We start from the raw sequence: 19,610 nt of genomic DNA, 5'->3' as shown, positions 1-19,610 counted from the left end.
TGAGGAGTGGATAAGGGAGCGATGTAGAGTGGGTTAAGGGGCGATGTAGAGTGGGTAAAGGGGCGATGTAGAGTGGGTTAGGGAGCGATGTAGAGTGGATAAAGGGGCGATGCAGAGTGGGTTAAGGGGCGATGTAGAGTGGGTAAAGGAGCGATGTAGAGTGGGTTAGGGAGCGATGTAGAGTGGGTTAAGGAGCGATGTAGAGTGGGTAAAGGGGCGATGTAGAGTGGATAAAGGGGCGATGTAGAGTGGGTTAAGGGGCGATGTAGAGTGGGTTAGGGAGCGATGTAGAGTGGGTTAAGCAGCGATGTAGAGTGGGTAAGGGAGCGATGTAGAGTGGGTTAGGGAGCGATGTGGAGTGGATAAAGGGGCGATGTAGTGTGGGTCAAGGAGCGATGTGGAGTGGGTTAAGGAGCGATGTAAAGTGGGTTAAGGGGCGATGTAGAGTGGGTTAAGGGGCGATGTAGAGTGGATAAAGGGGCGATGTAGAGTGGGTAAAGGGGCGATGTGGAGTGGATTAAGGGGCGATGTAGAGTGGGTAAAGGGGCGATGTAGAGTGGGTTAGGGAGCGATGTAGAGTGGGTTAGGGAGCGATGTGGAGTGAGTTAGGGAGCGATGTAGAGTGGGTAAAGGGGCGATGTAGAGTGGTTAAAGGGGCGATGTAGAGTGGATAGAGGAGCGATGTGGAGTGGGTTAAGGGGCGATGTGGAGTGGGTTAAGGGGCGATGTAGAGTGGGTAAAGGGGCGATGTAGAGTGGTTAAAGGGGCGATGTAGAGTGGATAGAGGAGCGATGTAGAGTGGGTTAGGGAGCGATGTAGAGTGGATGATAATCACCACTTTGGTCACCACTGTCACCGCTGCCGTAACCATGTCATTGCTGCCGTGACCATGTGATCGCTGCCGTGACCATCTCATCGCTGCTGTGTCCATGTCATCGCTGCCGTGACCATGCCATCGCTGCCGTGACCATGTCATCGCTGCCGTAACCATGTCATCGCTGCCGTAACCATGTCATCGCTGCCGTAACCATCAACTAGGTCAGCACTTTGGTCGTGGCCTTGGTCACCACTTTGGTCAACACCTTGGTCAGCACGTTGGTCATGGCATTGGTCACCACTTTGGTCAGCACATAGGTCGTGGCATTGGTCAGCATCTTGGTCACCACATTGGTCACCACGTTGGTCAGCACATTGGTCACCACTTTGGTCAGCACCTTGGTCAGCACTTTGGTCAGCACATTGGTCACCACTTTGGTCATGGCATTGGTCAACACGTTGGTCATTACTCTGGTCAGCACATAGGTCAGCACATAGGTCAGCACTTTGGTCAGCACATTGGTTAACACTTTGGGCAGCATCTTGGTCAGCACTTTAGTTAACTATTACACAATCACGTACAACGACTAATGAGTGATACAAAACATTAAGCAACATTTCATAAGTTAGGTGAGTAGGTGATGCTAGGTGAGTGTACATAGTAAACACGTGAGTACGATTATGGTTGCAGGTAAAACACCCTGTTAAGTTTGTTAACACGTGCTGCGGCGAGTAGTGATTGAGCAGCGATGCGATGCGATGAGGGACTATGCAAATGCGATTTGATGTGGAGCAGGTCTAGGCGGATGACCATGATGTGGAGCAGGTAGAGGAGGGAAAGGAGCCAGAGGGTGAGGACAAGGTAGGAGAAGGGTTCACGGATTCTCCACAGTAACATGTCGCATTGCTTAAATAGTTCAGTGAAATAGTCGGAATTAACAACATTGTACAGGTGACTTCGCATATTGAAGCAGTTTCTTTTTAACGATATCAAATTCTGCGCATCCCTGAATGTGAACCCATATTGGTATAACGTTGGAGATACGCCGTTGCAATGTACAACGGAAGTACATTGGCAACCCGTTCCTTTCTCCGCTGGATTAAGCATACCATGACTCTCTCCCTTGCATATATCGGTATGCAAGCAGTTACTGCATCCCCAGTCTTCACATCTTATAGCCTTAAACGCGTCGAGTAGACTTGCAAGATATTTATGGAATGTCCACGGCAAGTAAACTGCCCATGACAGGTACGAGTTCGATTGCTTGTTGACAAGGTAATGATAAGTGTCGCAGCTTAGGGGGGATAGGTAAGGAACGCAATGCTCCTCATTGATACACGCACTGGTTAGTGAAATGCACGATAGGTTACGTTTTGCATCAGGCTTCTGCTTGCGATGCTCTATCCCTTTATTACCATAAGCTTCACAAATAGGATCGACGAGTTCAGCAGTATCTTCATAAAGCTTGATGGAGCGATCGGTAATCGAATCTGCGATGGTGTCTGCCAATGTTTTAATGCCGTCAACCTTACTCTGCTTTGAAGCACTAAGTCCCTTGGCAAGTGACACTGCAAACTGGAAGTGCTCCGGCAAGTTAGTTGGAGGCCTGGGTGCGAGGGTGAATAGACACGCAATCATACCGTTGCCTAATATCTTTTTAATAATGCTACATAATTGTGCACCCGTTTTAATTGACCCTGAGAAGCCTCTGAATCCAATGGGGGTTAAGCAGGGCATTCCAGGCTTATTACCGGGGCACGTTTTGCATTCAGGTTTGCAGCCGACATTCGTGAGTTGATGAGGCAAGTGACCCGGCAAACAGTCATTTAGGTAACTCATCAATGGAGAAGTTGGCTGGCAATTTGGTTGGCACTTTGACTGGCGCTTTGGTTTACACTCTGCCTGGCACGTTGCTTCATCCGTTGATCTGTCGTTACAATGCGATTTGGTCGTAGGCACATTTTTACCGTACTGGCAGTCCGCCCAACCGAACTCCACGGCCGAATAACTACACTTGGATTCGAGGAATCGGAACACGGAGAGCAATCTACGTAACATGTCAAGTAACATTGACAGGCAATCGTCCGCCGTCTTAGGGTAATGCAGCTTGAGGGAATTGTTGGCGTATTCGCAGGCGTACCTGGTGTGCTCATCACCTGTGCCGGCGATTCTAGCCAACACGTCGTATGATTTGGAACAAATTAGCGTTAGCACCGCTTCGATGTTCTCATAGGTGAACCTGGTTGGGTATGCGTCCAGATAGAACTCTTTCTGGTTGACGAATTCGATCTCAAGTCCCGAGTCACCGCTATCTATCGGTTGATTCTTAGGTTTATCAAGCAGCTTGGTGATGCCGCCAGGTAACGCTGAATATACGGTACTATGAGGGAGCCCTGAAAACCAGCAGAGTATTTCGTATATACTGCACGGATGCCTTTTGGAGAATAACGTTGATAGATGACATACTTCGTTATACTCGTCGAGGTGACTGTAGAGGCATGCTATGAAATCCATGATATTAAAGTTCCATTCTTTCTCCCGTGATCTACACTGCGGAACGTGTTCTAGATTCGACATTTGTATGATCTTACCGAGAATTCCATCGATATGTTTGCCAGTGAACGTATGTCTGCACTGCAGCTCCCCGTCCTGATGCGACTTCTGACTGCTAGGAACACGGTAACCGCACTGCTTGAGAAACTCACCAAGGGGGTTTTCTATATCAATTTCATCCTTAAGATGTATAGCTTTCTTGCTCCAACTATGTTCACACCTCCTCTTCAACTCCCCGAGGTCCTCCAACCACATCGGCAGGCAGGTCAATAACACCTTAGCGCAGCGCTTAGCGTCGGCGGTTAATTCTTTAGTAGGTACATCTTTCTCCCACTCCATCTTAGGATGCCCATCATACCTATTAACATACGCCTTTTCCATCTCCCCTACCAGCCCTCGCATCCCTGCCTTCAGCGCATCCAGGAGTTGCGGGTGGTGCGGGTTCGCGAAGGCAGCGGGGTCGAACGTGGACAGGGCGGAGGTTAGCGAGTGGAGGCGGGAGCGGAAACCGGAGTCGAAGGTGAAGGTGCGATTGTTGTCGTGGAGGTGGGTGAGGAGGTCGTAGGTGCGGGCTTGGAGGCCGGCGACCAGTTGGGAGGAGGGGGAGGCTTCGGTGGAGATGTGGGTAAAGAGGGGATTGAAATAGAAATCAAGATGTTTTGACAAATCTTTCACGCTTGGATATCTCAGTGGATCAATGTACGACTGAAGGTTGCTGCCAATAGTGTTCATCAGACCCTTGAGGCCGGTTGTCTGATTTGTGAAAATAGTCTTACTGATGATATTTTTCTGGTAGTGAACGAACTTTTTCAGCTCCTCTAACTCGGCAGTTTTACGGGTTACAAACTGCGAGAGGGCCGATTTTTTAAGGGTCTTGATTTTTTCGGTGACTTCGTATTTGACTTTGGCGGTGATGTCGGAAATGCATTCATTGATTCTATTTGGAATGGCAGTACTGTTGAACATATTTGCAAAAACCATTATCTGTGTTAGATTTGAGGGCACTGTGTCACTGTTATAGCTGCGGGCGTCGCCAATGATATTGGTATTAATTTCCTTGTACATTTCTCTAAGATGTATCTGGGTACCATACAGCGTGTCAGAATGGATCATTGTTTGCAAATCTTCTAACAAATTTTGCACGCCTCTACTTTTATTTGGAATCACATCTTTCACCGTACCGGCATCGGTCTTAACCAATCCTTCGACGGCTTCGCAGAAGGTTTGCATATTGCTTTCAATCTGTTGAAGTAATAAGTCGAAAGTGTTTCGGTATACTTTATCATGTCCCATACTGGGAATATTTGTTGTATCGTTTTCATCAGATACTTTTCCCAAAACGTCGTCCCCGTTCACCTGCCCTTGAATATCCATAATCTTGCCTGGAAGAGCGCCAGCTTCGTAGCTTACTACTGTACCGACTTCAAGGGCTTGAAGACTCCTGTATTTTTGATCAACGTGAAGTGTGTAATCCCCCAAAGCATTTTCCTTGCTTAAGTCAACTTTATTACCCTCGCTAGGTATCTGCTGCTCAAGTCTCGTCGTCACCTGATCGATGGCTTCATCAACTTCGGCGGCGTAGTGAGTACCAGATTTTAGTTTGCTGCTGACTTTGCCAGTTGTCGTACTGAGGCTGTCATGCAACTTTTCAATAAATAGGAGCACGTCTGAGAGCGCTGCAGTGACGCCTTCATATTTAAACGTCTTTCGCATATTTTCGACCTTCTCTATAGCCTGGTTGAGCTTGCCGATACTTGAATCTTTTATGAACTGCGAAACGTCATCTTTAGCGCCTTCTATAATTTTTTTCACTGTAGCTAGTACGTTTCTCACAGCAGATTGCAGATTTTTGTCTCCCGTCGTTAGACTTACTTTGTGATTTAATGTAGTTAACGCGTCATCTTTTTCAACCGACAAAATGAATGCAGATAATATATTGAGTTTCATTTGAATTTGTTCGGCGTAATCATTGAGATAAGTTACGATGCTTTCGAGGGTTTTTTTAGCATCGTCAGGTTCAGCGTTAGGTATATTTGCAGCGCCGGAAAGTTTTAGAATCTGATTTGTCATTGCGGTTTTCACTGCTCTAATTTTTTCAGTTGATCCCGCTCCACCACTAGCATTTATTATGAAACCTCTAATTTTGTTTTCTTCCTCTCCTCCTTCCATCATTGCTGTCACAATTGTTTTAATCGCCTTTTCAAATTGCATTTTGAACTGCAAGGCATATCTGCCGACCCCTTCGTCAATATCATGAAGATAACCATTTCGATCGTCATCATCGTCTTGATCTGTACCAGCAAGATCTCTGATCAGTTGGTCAATTTCGGGTTTGAGATCCGTCCAATGCTTATATATACCACTGTTCTCGTTCCCCTTATAACCTACCCCACTCTTAATACTTACAACTTGTTTATTAATATACTCAAAAATACCTTTAATGGAATTGCGGTCGGAGGCTTCGGCATACTGGTTGCCAAGCTCACCAATTTTATTTTTAATACCTTGTACTTTTTTCGTTATTTCATCCTTCAAACTTTGCACATTTCGCTTAAGGGCTTCATTCATTGTGTTTACAGCAATTATTGCCGATTTAACAAGCCTTTGAACTTCACTTTTTGCTTCAATTACCAAAATGCGAAGCTTATCAGCCTTTTGTTTCAGTTCCGTCGCCGCCTTTTCAACGTTATTCCGTTCTGCAGATTTTATGCGCCCATGGTCATTGTTTTGAACGATTTTGATGATACCCGTACACTGCGAAATTGTCGAATTCACAACCAACTGCGCCTTCATGATCCAATCATCCAACTGAACATTAAGGTTGTTCAGCCGAATCTTTATATTTTCGATTGGCGTCTTAATTTGTCTCGTAAATACCTCCTTCAAATCGGTAATGCACTTTTCACCTTCACAATCCGCATATGATATTACGGCTGCTGTCACATTTCTCAATTGCACACTCACATTACTACAAACAGCTTTGAGATTATTCACATCCGAAATTCCGTTCTCCCTGAAACTGTGAGCTGCTTGATGAATTGAATTTACGTGTTGATATAAGACATTATTGAAATGTTTATCAATATTGCTAAGTGCATTTAGTGAGTCTTGAGTTTTCTCGGTCAAACCTGAAAGATCATGAGCCCAAGTAGACAACTTACCTATATTCTCTTCATAATCCTTATGCTCCATCTCTAAGATTTTAGTCTCAATATCTATTATAACAAACTCTTGCATATTTCTCAAAGGCGCAGTTACATGTTTTATTTTTTCTTTCACCTCCCTCCCATACCCCTCCAACCACCCCTTCACCGCGCCGACAGACGCCGCAAGCCCAGTACGCCCGGAGCCAATATTATCATTCAAAGTCTTAATAACTGTATTAATGTTTTTTGTGGTATCTTTATCATACGTTTTAACTGCATCATCATCTTTCACTGCATCAAGAACACCACTCAAAAATCCCATCACCCCGTCACACAGCCTGTCCAGGTCAGAGTAAACAATCCCCTGGCCAGTGTAGCCTTTGGAAGCAGAGTTGAAGCCGAGGAAAGTCTCGAGGCCGGTGCAAAGGTTATTAAGGATGTTAGTAGGGTTGTTATTTAAGGTATTTTTAGAGTTTTAAATTTTGTCAAATTTATTGTCAAGCTCCCTAGGCGGCACATGGTCAGGGCAGTGGCAGGAGGTGGAAGAGGGGAAGTGAAGGATGACAAAGCACAAGTTATTAGGATGGCTTATAGAGGTCATAGCGGTAATATGGCGAGGTGATTCAAGGGATGTGGAGTGGGTTAAGGGGCGATGTAGAGTGGGTAAGGGGCGATGTGGAGTGGATAGAGGAGCGATGTAGAGTGGGTTAGGGAGCGATGTAGAGTGTATAAAGGGGCGATGTAGAGTGGATAAAGGGGCGATGTGGAGTGGATTAGGGAGCGATGTAGAGTGGATAAAGGGGCGATGTGGAGTGGATTAGGGAGCGATGTAGAGTGGACAAAGGGGCGATGTGGAGTGGGTAAAGGGGCGATGTAGAGTGGATAAAGGGGCGATGTAGAGTGGATCAAGGGGCGATGTAGAGTGGATCAAGGAGCGATGTGGAGTGGGTTAGGGAGCGATGTAGAGTGGATAAAGGGGCGATGTGGAGTGGATAGAGGAGCGATGTAGAGTGGGTTAAGGGGCGATGTAGAGTGGATTAGGGAGCGATGTAGAGTGGATAAAGGGGCGATGTGGAGTGGGTTAAGGGGCGATGTAGAGTGGATAAAGGGGCGATGTGGAGTGGGTTAGGGAGCGATGTAGAGTGGGTTAAGGGGCGATGTAGAGTGGATTAGGGAGCGATGTGGAGTGGATTAGGGAGCGATGTAGAGTGGATAAAGGAGCGGTGTGGAGTGGATTAGGGAGCGATGTAGAGTGGATTAGGAGCGATGTAGAGTGGGTTAAGGGGCGATGTAGAGTGGATTAGGGAGCGATGTGGAGTGGGTAAAGGGGCGATGTAGAGTGGATAAAGGAGCGGTGTGGAGTGGATTAGGGAGCGATGTAGAGTGGGTAATAATCACCACTTGTGACCATGTCATCGCTGCCGTGACCATGTCATCGCTGCCGTGACCATGTCATCGCTGCCGTGACCATGTCATCGCTGCCGTGACCATGTCGTCGCTGCCGTGACCATGTCGTCGCTGCCGTGACCATGTCATCGCTGCCGTGACCATGTCATCGCTGCCGTGACCATATCATCGCTGCCGTCACCATGTCATCGCTGCCGTGACCATATCATCGCTGCCGTCACCATGTCATCGCTGCCGTCACCATGTCATCGCTGCCGTCACCATGTCAACGCTGCCGTGACCACTAACTTGGTCAGCACTTTGGTCATGGCATTGGTCAGCACATTGGTCACCACCTTGGTCAGCACTTTGGTCATGGCATTGGTCAGCACATTGGTCACCACCTTGGTCACCACCTTGGTCATGGAATTGGTCACCACTTTGGTCATGGCATTGGTCAGCACATTGGTCACCACGTTGGTCAGCACCTTGGTCAGCACATTGGTCACCACGTTGGTCAGCACTTTGGTCACCACCTTGGTCAGCACATTGGTCAGCACATTGGTCACCACCTTGGTCAGCACATTGGTCAGCACCTTGGTCACCACGTTGGTCAGCACTTTGGTCAACACATTGGTCAGCACTTTAGTTAACTATTACACAATCACATACAACGATTAATGAGTGATACAACAGATTAAAGCACAATTCATAAGTTAGGTGAGTAGGTGATATGCTAGGTGAGTGTAGATGGTGAACACGTGAGTACGATTATGGTTGCAGGTAAAACACCCTGTTAAGCTTGTTAACACGTCCAGCAGCAAGTAGTGATTGCGCAGCAATACGATGTGATGAGGGACTATGCAGATGCGATTTGATGTGGAGCAGGTCGAGGCGGATGACCATGATGTGGAGGAGGTAGAGGAAGGAGAGGAGCCAGAAGGCGACGTTGAGCCAGATGAAAGGTTGTCTGATGGTGAAAATGAATTCGTCGCAGATTTTGAACACGTTTTTGAAATACTGTGAATGAAGGATATCATACAGATGTTTGCAGAAATCTGAACATTTTTTCTCAAATTTCGATTTAGTCAGGCTAGACGCATCAGCAAACGCAAATCCATATCTGTATAACGTAGGTGATACGCCTTTACAGCTGACTATAGATTGGCAGCGGCAATGAGGAATTCCACTTTTCTCATCAACGGAGGCGTGTGATCCCTTTTTACAAATGTCACCGCGGAGGCATTTTTGACAACCCCAGTCCTGACAGAAGATGTCGCATAAGTCTTTGTAAAAATTGTTTAGGCAATTCCAGAAATCCCAGGGAAGATACACGGACCAGGACACGTAGAGGTCGGTGTGATTGTGAACAAGATAATGATATGTATCTTTGCATAGAGCGGTGAGATAAGGAGCGCATCTCACATCCTTGCTGTCGTTGATACATATTTCGTGACTTGTAAGATTCACAATGTGATTATCCTGACATGATAGATGCACACCGGACTCCGAACCGTATGCGCTTGCCAATGCATTGGTTAAAACGGAAGGGGACTTACATAGCTCAACTGATAGCTTCTCGATGGATGTCTCGAAGCTGGATTGGAAACGTGTCTGGAAACTGAATTTATTTTTAACGTGCTTTGTTATGTTAGCAGTACTAACCCATCCCTTAACCAGCGACAAGGCGAATTGGAAATGCTCCGGCAACGTCTTGGGCGGCTTGGGCAGTAAACAGAATAGGCCTCCAACGTGCTCATTACCAAGGAATTTGGTGAGTATGTGACACAAGTCTCTACCCGTCTTCGTATAACCGGAGAATCCCCTGAAGCCTAGGGGAGTTAGACAAGGCATTCCACGTTTAACAGTGGGACAACTGTCACACTTTGCTTTGCAGCCAATAGAAGTAAGCAGATGCGGAATATTGCCCGGTAAGCAGTCATTCAAGTAGGACTGAAGGGGCGACGTTGGTTGGCAATTTGGGTCGGTGTTTGAGTCGTCGCTTGAGTGCTCGGTACAGGGCCATTTGGCCGTCTTGATCTCTTTGCCGTACTTGCAGCTGCGCCAACCGTTGTTACTGGTACTATTTTCGCACTGGGTTTTCAAAAATTGTAATGTTGGCAGCAGCCGTCGAAGGATGTCCAGTAGCATATCGAGGCAGTCTTCTCCCGAGGCAGGGTAGTAGAACCTCATGGAGTTGTTGGAGTAGTCACCCGAATACGTTGTATATGCGTCGCCGTGACCGGCAATTGTGATTAATACATCGTAGGCAGTAGCGCATACGTGCGTTATGGCTTCTCGTATATCAGCATACAGCACGTTTTCTGGATAGGCAGCTACGGTAGTATCTTTGGGCGTGGCCAATGAAACGCTGGGGGAGTCACCCATTTCGACTGTAATTTCCATATCGCCCTCATTGTCAGCAGCATCGTTCTCATGTTTATTGATGTCTGCTATCACTTGGAGGACGGTTAGGTCTAGCTTAGGTTTATGCACGGGACTATGCGGGAGACCGGAGAGCCAGACCAACATTTCGTAGACGGAACACGGTTGTCGTGTTGCAGTTAAAGTTGACAGATGGCATACGTCGTTGTATTTCTCCAGCTTCTCGAAAAGATAATCAAGCATGTCGAGGAGAGTTATCTTGGTGTCGTCAGCATCACGAGGATGAGTGAACTTATTCTCTTTCTTCATCTCTTGCTTCCATGTTTTAACGTGTTCAACATTCTGCGAACCATTTACTTCTTTGTTCAGCAGCGTTCTATATATGAACGTACCCGAACAATCTTGCTCATTCCTCAAATGCCCTTCGTGGGAATTATAGGACTTGGAGACCGTGTAGCCGCAACCACTAAGGAAATCACCAAGTACGTTTTTATTATTCTCCTTTGACGTATATATTGCTTGGAATTCAGCGGACTTACACTCTTCTCCCAAATTCATAACACTCTCATACAGTATCGTTAGTATGCTAACAAATACTTTTGCGCCATTTCGGCCATCAGCCGTTAATTCTACATCTCCAGTTTCTTTATGCGTCCATCTTTTAATTTTATCCCCTCCATCATACCTGTTCACATACACCCGCTCCATCTCGCCCACAAACCCCTGCAGCCCCTGTTTGACCGCATCGAGCAGCTCCGGGTGGCGGGGGTTGGCGAAGGCGGAGGGGTGGAGAGCAGAGAGGGAGGTGGAGAGGGTGGTGAGGAGGGAGGAGAACTTAGTGTCATAGAGGTATTTTCGAGCATGTTTCGTCGTTTCATCATCTTTTAGGTAATAAAACAATTTATCAAAATCTTTTTCAATATCGGATAATTTAGACATTTCGTCAATGGGATTACCGGGGCATACAAGTTGATACTGGATGTTAACCTGTATATTGTCAACGTATTTTTTAAATTGTTTCGCAGTTTGTGCTAACGTCTTACGGTACGCTTCCCCCGTAGGTGCCGGCTGAGGCAATGATTCTCCCCAAGACTCCAATGTAGATTTGTCATTCATAACCTTTAGAAGACATTTAATTCCGCTTCTAGAATCGACATCAATAATCTCCTTCACCGCCGTTAGCTGCGTTTCTACGCATTTGTGCAGGGCTTCCAATTCTGCCATCCTTTGATCCGCAAACAATTTTCTTACTTCGGACGTAACTTGGGAGTAGGATCTTTGAACCTTTTGGATGAGGAAACTTTTTACGGCCGAGAGATGTTTTAATGATTTATTGTAGGCGCTTTCGACTGATTTTCGTAGATCTTCTATGTGATCCGACAGTGCGTCACCTGCATTTTTTACTACTTCATAACAGAGGATAATTTTGTTTTCGACCTCATACCGTAACCCATCCATCAGGCATTCAGCCTTATGTTTTTCCGTTTCAATTACGCCACCTTCCTGCTGTGAGTTTTTAATGCCACGAATTTTGGAAAGAATGTCGCTCGAAATTTCGTTGACCTTCGATTTTAGAGCACCTCCATGCTGTGCTAACATTTTATCGAGTTTACCTATTTTCTCTTTCACCGTTCCCAAAGCTTTGTCAATATTGGCGCCGTAGTCTGGTAAACTGTGAGTTAGTTTATCATCATTTCTGTCATCAAATTGCACTCTTATAGACTCGATTGTTTTTAATGCATCTTGAACATTCTTCCCAAGGTTGTATTTACTTATACCAGTCTTGTCGCTGGTAAACCCTTGAAGTTCGTCTCTGAGTCGCTTCACTACAGAAAGCAGGAACTGCAAGACATTCTTAACCGCAGGTTCAAGCAAAGATTTATCAGCGCTAATGCCATGATTACGTTGCGCCTTCAATTGTCCATCTATCGCCATGGCCATCTCGCCCGCATGACGTGGGCTCACTTTTTCGGCGAGTTGGGCAAAAAATGTATTGATATGCTTTAGATGATCTTCAGCTGTTTCGTTAGATTTGGTTTTTATGGCAATCGCATTCGTAATACTTTTAAGATAATTCGTTATGCCTGATTGAACCTTATGAGCATTTAGATAACCAGCATATGCAGTTATATGCTCACTCACGGATTCGGCTGAGTATATGTCCAACATCCACCCCTCCAAGTTCATCCCCAAATTCTTTTCGGTGAACTTCGCAGTATACTCCTGCACTCCTTTTACAATTGCATCTAAATTCCCAGGAGTTCGAGGATTTCTTCCATTTGTCAGCTTATCGACAAGCCCTGTTATCGTATTTTTGAGTTCACCCCAATTTGTTCCCACTATACCACTATTTTGCTTTCCATCGCCAACCAATTCCTCAACATACCAAAAATACATCTCCACCTCCTCTACGTACCTCGCAAGTGCTTTTTTTTTCGTGACTATATCTTCGTGAACAGACTCGACAGCTTTCTTTACAGTCTCGAAATGTGCACTAATAACGCTTTTATAATTGTTATTGAAGTTATCTCCTTGCTCACCAAGCAATTCTCTTGCCGCCTTCAGAGACTCCGTGATACGTTCAATTTGGTGCGTTTTGTCCCGTCGCAATTTGAGAAGTTTCGTATTAATCTCTGTAAAACCATTTTGCAACGTATCCTTAAGCTCATTACATTTTCCGTCAATTGATGTTTGAACACCGACTCTGAGTCTCACCAATTCAGCATCCACTCTCAATACCTGAGCGGCGAAAGCTTTCTCCTCAGCACTAGTCTTCAGCATCTGTACAGATTTGTAAACTACATCTATTTCACGTATCACACTGCGACTCAATACAATGTCTAACAAATTAGCATGTTCGGTGAGTGTATAATCTATACGGTGAGCAATGTCCTGTAGAACCCCAATCCACTGCTTCAGCTGCTCTCCCAGTTCCTGCGTAGCATGAATGTCATTAATATACTTACCTGCTATATCGTATTGAAGCGATAATATATCATTTGCAACATTATACGTCAACCATCTGATTTGATTATCATACCCCTCCAACCACCTCTTCACCTCCGCGACAGACACCGCAAGCCCATCACGCCCGGAGCCAACTTGTTTATTTAAGGTGTTAAGTACATTTTGAAGCTTTTTCTCATCTGGAGTGATGTATTTATCATAAGTTGTCACTTCATTTTCGTTTTTCACCGCACCAAGCACACCATACAAAAATCCCATCACCCCGTCACACAGCCTGTCCAAGTCGGAGTACACAATCCCAGAGCCGTCGTAGCCTTTGGTCTCAGAGTTGAAGCCGAGGAAGGTTTCGAGGCCGGTGCAGAGGTTATTAAGGATGTTAGTAGGGTTGTTATTAGAGGTAATTTTAGGGTTCAAAATTTAGTCAAATTTCTTGCCAAGCTCCCTAGGCGGCACATGGTCAGGGCAGTGGCAAGAGGTGGAAGAGGGGAAGGGAAGGGTGACAAGGCACAAGTTATTGCTATGGCTAATGGAGGTCATAGCGGCATTATGGCGAGGTGATTCGAGGGATGTAGAGTGGATAAGGGGCGATGTAGAGTGGATAAAGGGGCGATGTGGAGTGGCTTAGAAAGCGATGTAGAGTGGATTAGGGAGCGATGTAGAATGGGTAAAGGGGCGATGTAGAGTGGGTAAAGGGGCGATCTAGAGTGGGTAAAGGGGCGATTAAAGGTGGGTTAAGGAGCGATGAAGAGTGGATAAAGGGGCGATGTGGAGTGGATAAAGGAGCGATGTAGAGTGGGTAAAGGGGCGATGTAGAGTGGGTTAGGGAGCGATGTAGAGTGAGTTAAGGGGCGATGTGGAGTGGGTAAAGGGGCGATGTGGAGTGGGTAAAGGGGCGATGTGGAGTGGGTTAGGGAGCGATGTGGAGTGGGTAAAGGGGCGATGTAGAGTGGATAAAGGGGCGATGTAGAGTGGATAAAGGGGCGATGTAGAGTGGGTAAGGGAGCGATGTGGAGTGGATAAAGGAACGATGTAGAGTGGGTTAAGGGGCGATGTAGAGTGGGTTGAGGGGCGATGTAGAGTGGGTTAAGGGGCGATGTCGAGTGGATAGAGGAGCGATGTAGGGTGGGTTAGGGAGCGATGTAGAGTGGGTTAGGGAGCGATGTAGAGTGGGTAAGGGGCGATGTGGAGTGGGTTAGGGAGCGATGTAGAGTGGATAAAGGAGCGATGTAGAGTGGATTAGGGAGCGATGTAAGGTGGGTTAGGGAGCGATGTAGAGTGGGTTAGGGAGCGATGTGGAGTGGGTTAGGAAGCGATGTAGAGTGGGTTAAGGGGCGATGTAGAGTGGGTTAGGGAGCGATGTAGAGTGGATAAAGGGGCGATGTGGAGTGGGTAAAGGGGCGATGTAGAGTGGGTAAAGGGGCGATGTGGAGTGGATAAAGGGGCGATGTAAGGTGGGTTAAGGGGCGATGTGGAGTGGGTTAAGGAGCGATGTAGAGTGGATAAAGGGGCGATGTAGAGTGGATAAAGGGGCGATGTAGAGTGGATAGAGGAGCGATGTGGAGTCGATAAAGGGGCGATGAAGAGTAGGTTAGGGAGCGATGTGGAGTGGGTAAAGGGGCGATGTAGAGTTGATTAGGGAGCGATGTAGAGTGGGTTAGGGAGCGATGTAGAGTGGGTTAGGGAGCGATGTGGAGTGGGTTAGGGAGCGATGTAGAGTGGGTAAGGGAGGGATGTGGAGTGGATTAAGGAGCGATGTAGAGTGGGTTAAGGGGCGATGTAGAGTGGGTTAGGGAGCGATGTAGAGTGGGTTAGGGAGCGGTGTGGTGTGGGTTAAGGGGCGATGTAGAGTGGGTTAAGGGGCGATGTAGAGTGGGTTAAGGGGCGATGTAGAGTGGGTTAAGGGGCGATGCAGAGTGGATAAAGGGGCGATGTAAGGTGGAGCGATGTAGAGTGGGTAAAGAGCGATGTAGAGTGGGTTAAGGAGCGATGTAGAGTGGGTAAAGGGGCGATGTAGAGTGCTTTAAGGGGCGATGTAGAGTGGACAAAGGGGCGATGTGGAGTGGGTTAAGGGGCGATGTAGAGTGGTTAAAGGAGCGATGTAGAGTGGATTAGGGAGCTATGTAGAGTGGGTTAGGTAGCGATGTAGAGTGGGTTAGGGGGCGATATGGAGTGGGTTAAGGAGCGATGTAGAGTGCGTTAGGAAGCGATGTAGGGTGGGTAAAGGGGCGATGTAGAGTGGGTTAAGGGGCGATGTAGAGTGGGTTAAGGGGCGATGTAGAGTGGGTTAAAGGGGTGATGTAGAGTGGGTAAAGGGGCGATGTAGAGTGGATAAAGGGGCGATATTGGGTGGATAAAGGGGCGATATTGGGTGGATAAAGGGGCGATGTAGAGTGGATAAGGAGCGATGTAGAGTGGATAAAGGAGCGATGTAGAGTGGGTTAAGGGGCGATGTAAGGTGGATAAAGGGGCGATGTAGAGTGGGTAAAGGGGCGATGTAGAGTGGGTAAAGGAGCGATGTAGAGCGGATAGAGGAGCGATGTAGGGTGGATAAAGGAGCGATGAAGAGTGGATAAGGGGCGATGTAGAGTGGATAATAATCACCACTTGTGACCATGTCATCGCTGCCGTGACCATGTCATCGCTGCCGTGACCATCAACTTGGTCAGCCCTTAGGTCAGCACTTAGGTTACGGCATTGGTCACCACGTTGGTCATGGCATTGGTTAGCAATTAGATCAGCACGTTAGTCACCACATTAGCTATGTACTACACAATCACATACAACGATTAATGAGTGATCCAAAACATTAGACAACAATTACTTTTTTATAGGTGAGTAGGTGATGCTAGGTGAGTGCAGACATTAAACACGTGAGTACGATTATGGTTGCAGGTAAAACACCCTCCCCAGTTTGTTAACGCGTGCAGCAGCAAGTAGCGATTGCGCGGCTATCCTATGACTCGAGGGACTATGTAAATGCGATTTGATGTGGAGCAGGTCGAGGCGGACGACCATGATGTGGAGGAGGTACAACAGAGAGAGGAGCCAGAGGGTAAGGACAAGGTAGTAGAATGGTTCACGGATTCTCCACAAGAACATGTCACATTCAGCAAACAGCTTCTCGAAATATTTCGATTTTAAAACATTCTTCAATTGACTACAGAAATCGGAACACTTCTTCGGCGATTGCTTGTCATTCAACGTCGACGCTTCCCCAAAGACGAAACCATACTGGTAGAGCGTTGGTGCGACGCCTCTGCAGTCGACGATGGATCTGCACTGACAAGTTGGATTTGGTTTCTTTTCATCTTCGATAACACCATGCTCCCCCTTCTTACACTTATCACCGCGGAGACATCCACGGCATCCCCAGTCCTTGCAGTTGATCGAGCAGAAGGCATTGTAGAGATTGTTGAGCAGATCCCAGAATGTCCACGGGAGGTAGATGGCCCAGGAGAGGTAGAGGTTGCAATTCTTGTATGCAAGATAATCATATAGATATGTGCACAGTGTGGATATGTACGGAGCGCAATTAGCATTTCTGCCGGAACATATCATTTTCATTGAAAGGCTGCACAAATCAGTGGAGTCCTTGTCGTGTTTGAAATGATTTGCCTGATTGCTGCCGTACGCCAACCGCAACGCGTTGGTGGCGTCACCTCGTTTGACGAGCTCCATGGATACTGCGCTTATGTGATCTTCCATGGCAGCTTGCAGTGGATTTATGGAACCAGTGTCTCTCCACGTATGCCAGCCTTCAACCAATGATAGCGCGAAACCGAAATGTTCAGACAGAGTAGATGGCGGTTTAGGAATTAAGCAGACCAGCGAATTGACATGGAGAATAGAGAAGAATTTGCTTAGCACGCTACATAGATTCTTACCCGTTTTTGTACTACCCGAAAAACCTCTGAATCCCATTGGTGTTAAACACGGCCTTCCATCTGGCTTCTTGGGACAGGTATTACATTCCGCTTTACAACCAATGGAACTAAGCTGGTGCGGAAGATGTCCGGGAAGACAGTCATTGAGGTACGATTGAAGGGGTGATTTGGGTAGGCATTTGGTTGGCTCTTTGGTTGACTCTTTGGTATGCTCGTTACATGGCCATTTGGTTGGCCTGATATCTCTACCGTACTCGCAATTGTACCAACCATAATGCTTGGTTTTTAATTGACATTGAGCATGGAGGAATTGGAGTACGGGGAATATGCGACGGAGTATGTCCAGCAGCGTATCGAGACAATCGGCGCCGTTGGTGGGATAGATTAAGCGTGAGGAATTATTCGGGAGCTCGCAGGCGTAATGCGTTGCTGCGTCACCTGTGCCAACTACTGCGGTGAGGACGGCATACGAAGTTGCACAAATTTCTTCTACCGCTGTTAATACATTGGATGCAGTGATACTGGAGTGAGAGGTAAGAATTGGCTTAGGAATTTTCTTCGACGGGTTGTCTTTGTCAGCCACCAGGAACAAGCTGCCAATATGTTCCTTCAGCTTCTTGTAAGCGGTGTTGTGAGGGAGGCCAGTAAGCCAGCAAAGCATCTCGTACACAGAGCATGGATGCCTAGATTTGGCGTGCCCGATGAGGTGACAGACGACGAAGTAGTTCTTCAGGTAATTGTACAACTTAGCGATAGCACCCTCATCTACCAAGTGTACTTCCGGTTCCTCCGAATCTCCGACACCTGGAGCGGCTGGGGAGAGAGGCTGTTTGTTATCTTCAAACAATTTATGCGTCTCACTATTCAGCACATCAAGAATACATTGGCCATTATATCGCTCCTTGTGGTTCAGCTCTCCGTGCTTTGCATCATGGCTCAGACCAACGTCGTAACCGTTGTCGCCGAAGAAAAGCTTATGAAGGCTTTGATCGGGTTGCAGAGAGTTATATATCTTGTACGTTTTCCATGTATTATCGTCGTCATCAAATTTATTTTTAAGATCCATCAACTCATTGTATACAATAGGGATGACACTGAGGCAGACCTTCGCACAGTCTCTGCCTTCCTCAGTCAACTCATATTTTTCGAACACTCCTCTTAAGGTAGCTTCCTGTTTGTAGTCCTTTATAAGTTCACCGCATTTCTGACTGTCATACGCGGAGATGTAGACCCTCTCCAGCTCACCGACAAAGTGAGTAACCCCTGATGTGAGACCGTCAATGACCGGACTATTCGGCTGAGCGAAACCTTTCGGGACGAGGAGCCTTACGGCATCGGAAAGATTGTCAAGCAAATTATGAACTTTATAATCGTACCTATGCTTTTTGTGAAGGTCATCGAGCAAGCTATTAAAAGCGTCATGAATTTTGGAAATGTGATCGGAATAATGTTGCAGGTCTGTGCCTCGAGGATTTTTCTTAGCGTTATTTTCGCTATGAACTCTTTGTGCTTCCTTGGAAAGATACAAAAAGAGCGGTTCAGCAAAGTCTTTGAATTTATCAGAGAAATTTTCGAATGCTGTCTTATGGTTCACACTACCGCCAGTCAGCTCAGTTACTAAATCGCTAAGTTTCTTAATATTTTGTTTCCCAGTAATTTTAGCTGACGTACTACCATCCTCCAACGTCTTCATCAACCCCTTGAACCCGATCCGCAGATCCCTCTCAATCTCCTCCGGCAACCCCCGCAACTCCTGGCTGACCTTGTCCGCGAACGCGGTGAGGAGGGCTTTGACGGAGGAGACGTAGTTGCGGCGGGCGGCGGTGGTGAGGGACAATTGGGTGTAACCAAAATATACGTTTACGTGGTTATGGATTGCTTCTACGCAATCCTGTTGCAATTCAGGAGCATCCTTATTTATGAATTTTTCGGTGGCATCAATAATGTTCCTCAAATCAACACCAAGTAAAGTGAGAAGATCGTTATACGTTTTTTCAAGTCCTTTCACTTTCTCATGACTACTAACGTCAACTTCAAGTTTGTCGCCTAACAACTCCGAAAGATTATGCAACTTTTGCTTTATACCATCAGTGCCGTTCGGAGCACCGCCTTTGGTGCCGTCAGCCAGTTTCATAATGTTCTTGCAAAACGCATCGAGATTGTTTGTGACTGCCTCTAGCAGTGTTGAGAAGGTGTTTTGGTTGAATTTGTTTGGATCTGCAGTCGTTTCGTTCTCAACATCTTTCAGATAGTTGTCATCGCCAGTCACATCGTTTTCAATCTTCTTGATTGTCACAGGTACGGTGCCTTCGCCTGAATCGCCGGTTAAGGCTGGTTTGTTAGTACCTAGGGAAGTTGTGTTAACTCCCGAAAGATATTTCTCAAACTTTCCGGAATCAAGTTTTACTTTGTCGCCATCATCAGTCATATGCTGATTCACTTTCCCCGCAATTTCGGAACTGACATTAGAAA

At 46.6% G+C, this 19,610-nt stretch overlaps 3 protein-coding genes across 3 annotated transcripts; all 3 read right to left on the bottom strand.

The window, feature by feature from the left end:
* Positions 1–1,495: 1,495 nt before the first annotated feature.
* BBBOND_0003790 (hypothetical protein, conserved) lies at positions 1,496–6,838 on the bottom strand (the record flags this gene model as incomplete). The annotated part of the gene is made up of 1 exon (XM_012915212.1): positions 1,496–6,838. The coding sequence occupies one exon, from the start codon at positions 6,836–6,838 to the stop codon at positions 1,496–1,498; it is 5,343 nt and encodes a 1,780-aa protein (XP_012770666.1).
* Positions 6,839–8,673: 1,835 nt separating this feature from the next.
* On the bottom strand, positions 8,674–13,512 carry BBBOND_0003780 (hypothetical protein, conserved; the record flags this gene model as incomplete). The annotated part of the gene is made up of 1 exon (XM_012915211.1): positions 8,674–13,512. One exon carries the CDS (start codon positions 13,510–13,512, stop codon positions 8,674–8,676), a length of 4,839 nt encoding a protein of 1,612 aa, XP_012770665.1.
* A 2,622-nt stretch (positions 13,513–16,134) lies between these two features.
* Positions 16,135–19,566, bottom strand: BBBOND_0003770 (hypothetical protein, conserved; the record flags this gene model as incomplete). The annotated part of the gene is made up of 1 exon (XM_012915210.1): positions 16,135–19,566. One exon carries the CDS (start codon positions 19,564–19,566, stop codon positions 16,135–16,137), a length of 3,432 nt encoding a protein of 1,143 aa, XP_012770664.1.
* Positions 19,567–19,610: the final 44 nt, after the last annotated feature.

This window comes from Babesia bigemina, scaffold Bbigscaff_72647 (genome assembly GCF_000981445.1).
Source record: "Babesia bigemina genome assembly Bbig001, scaffold Bbigscaff_72647".
Lineage (NCBI taxonomy): Eukaryota > Apicomplexa > Aconoidasida > Piroplasmida > Babesiidae > Babesia > Babesia bigemina.
Note: the sequence above shows the minus strand (reverse complement) of the source record. Positions and strands in the feature narration are given on the sequence as shown.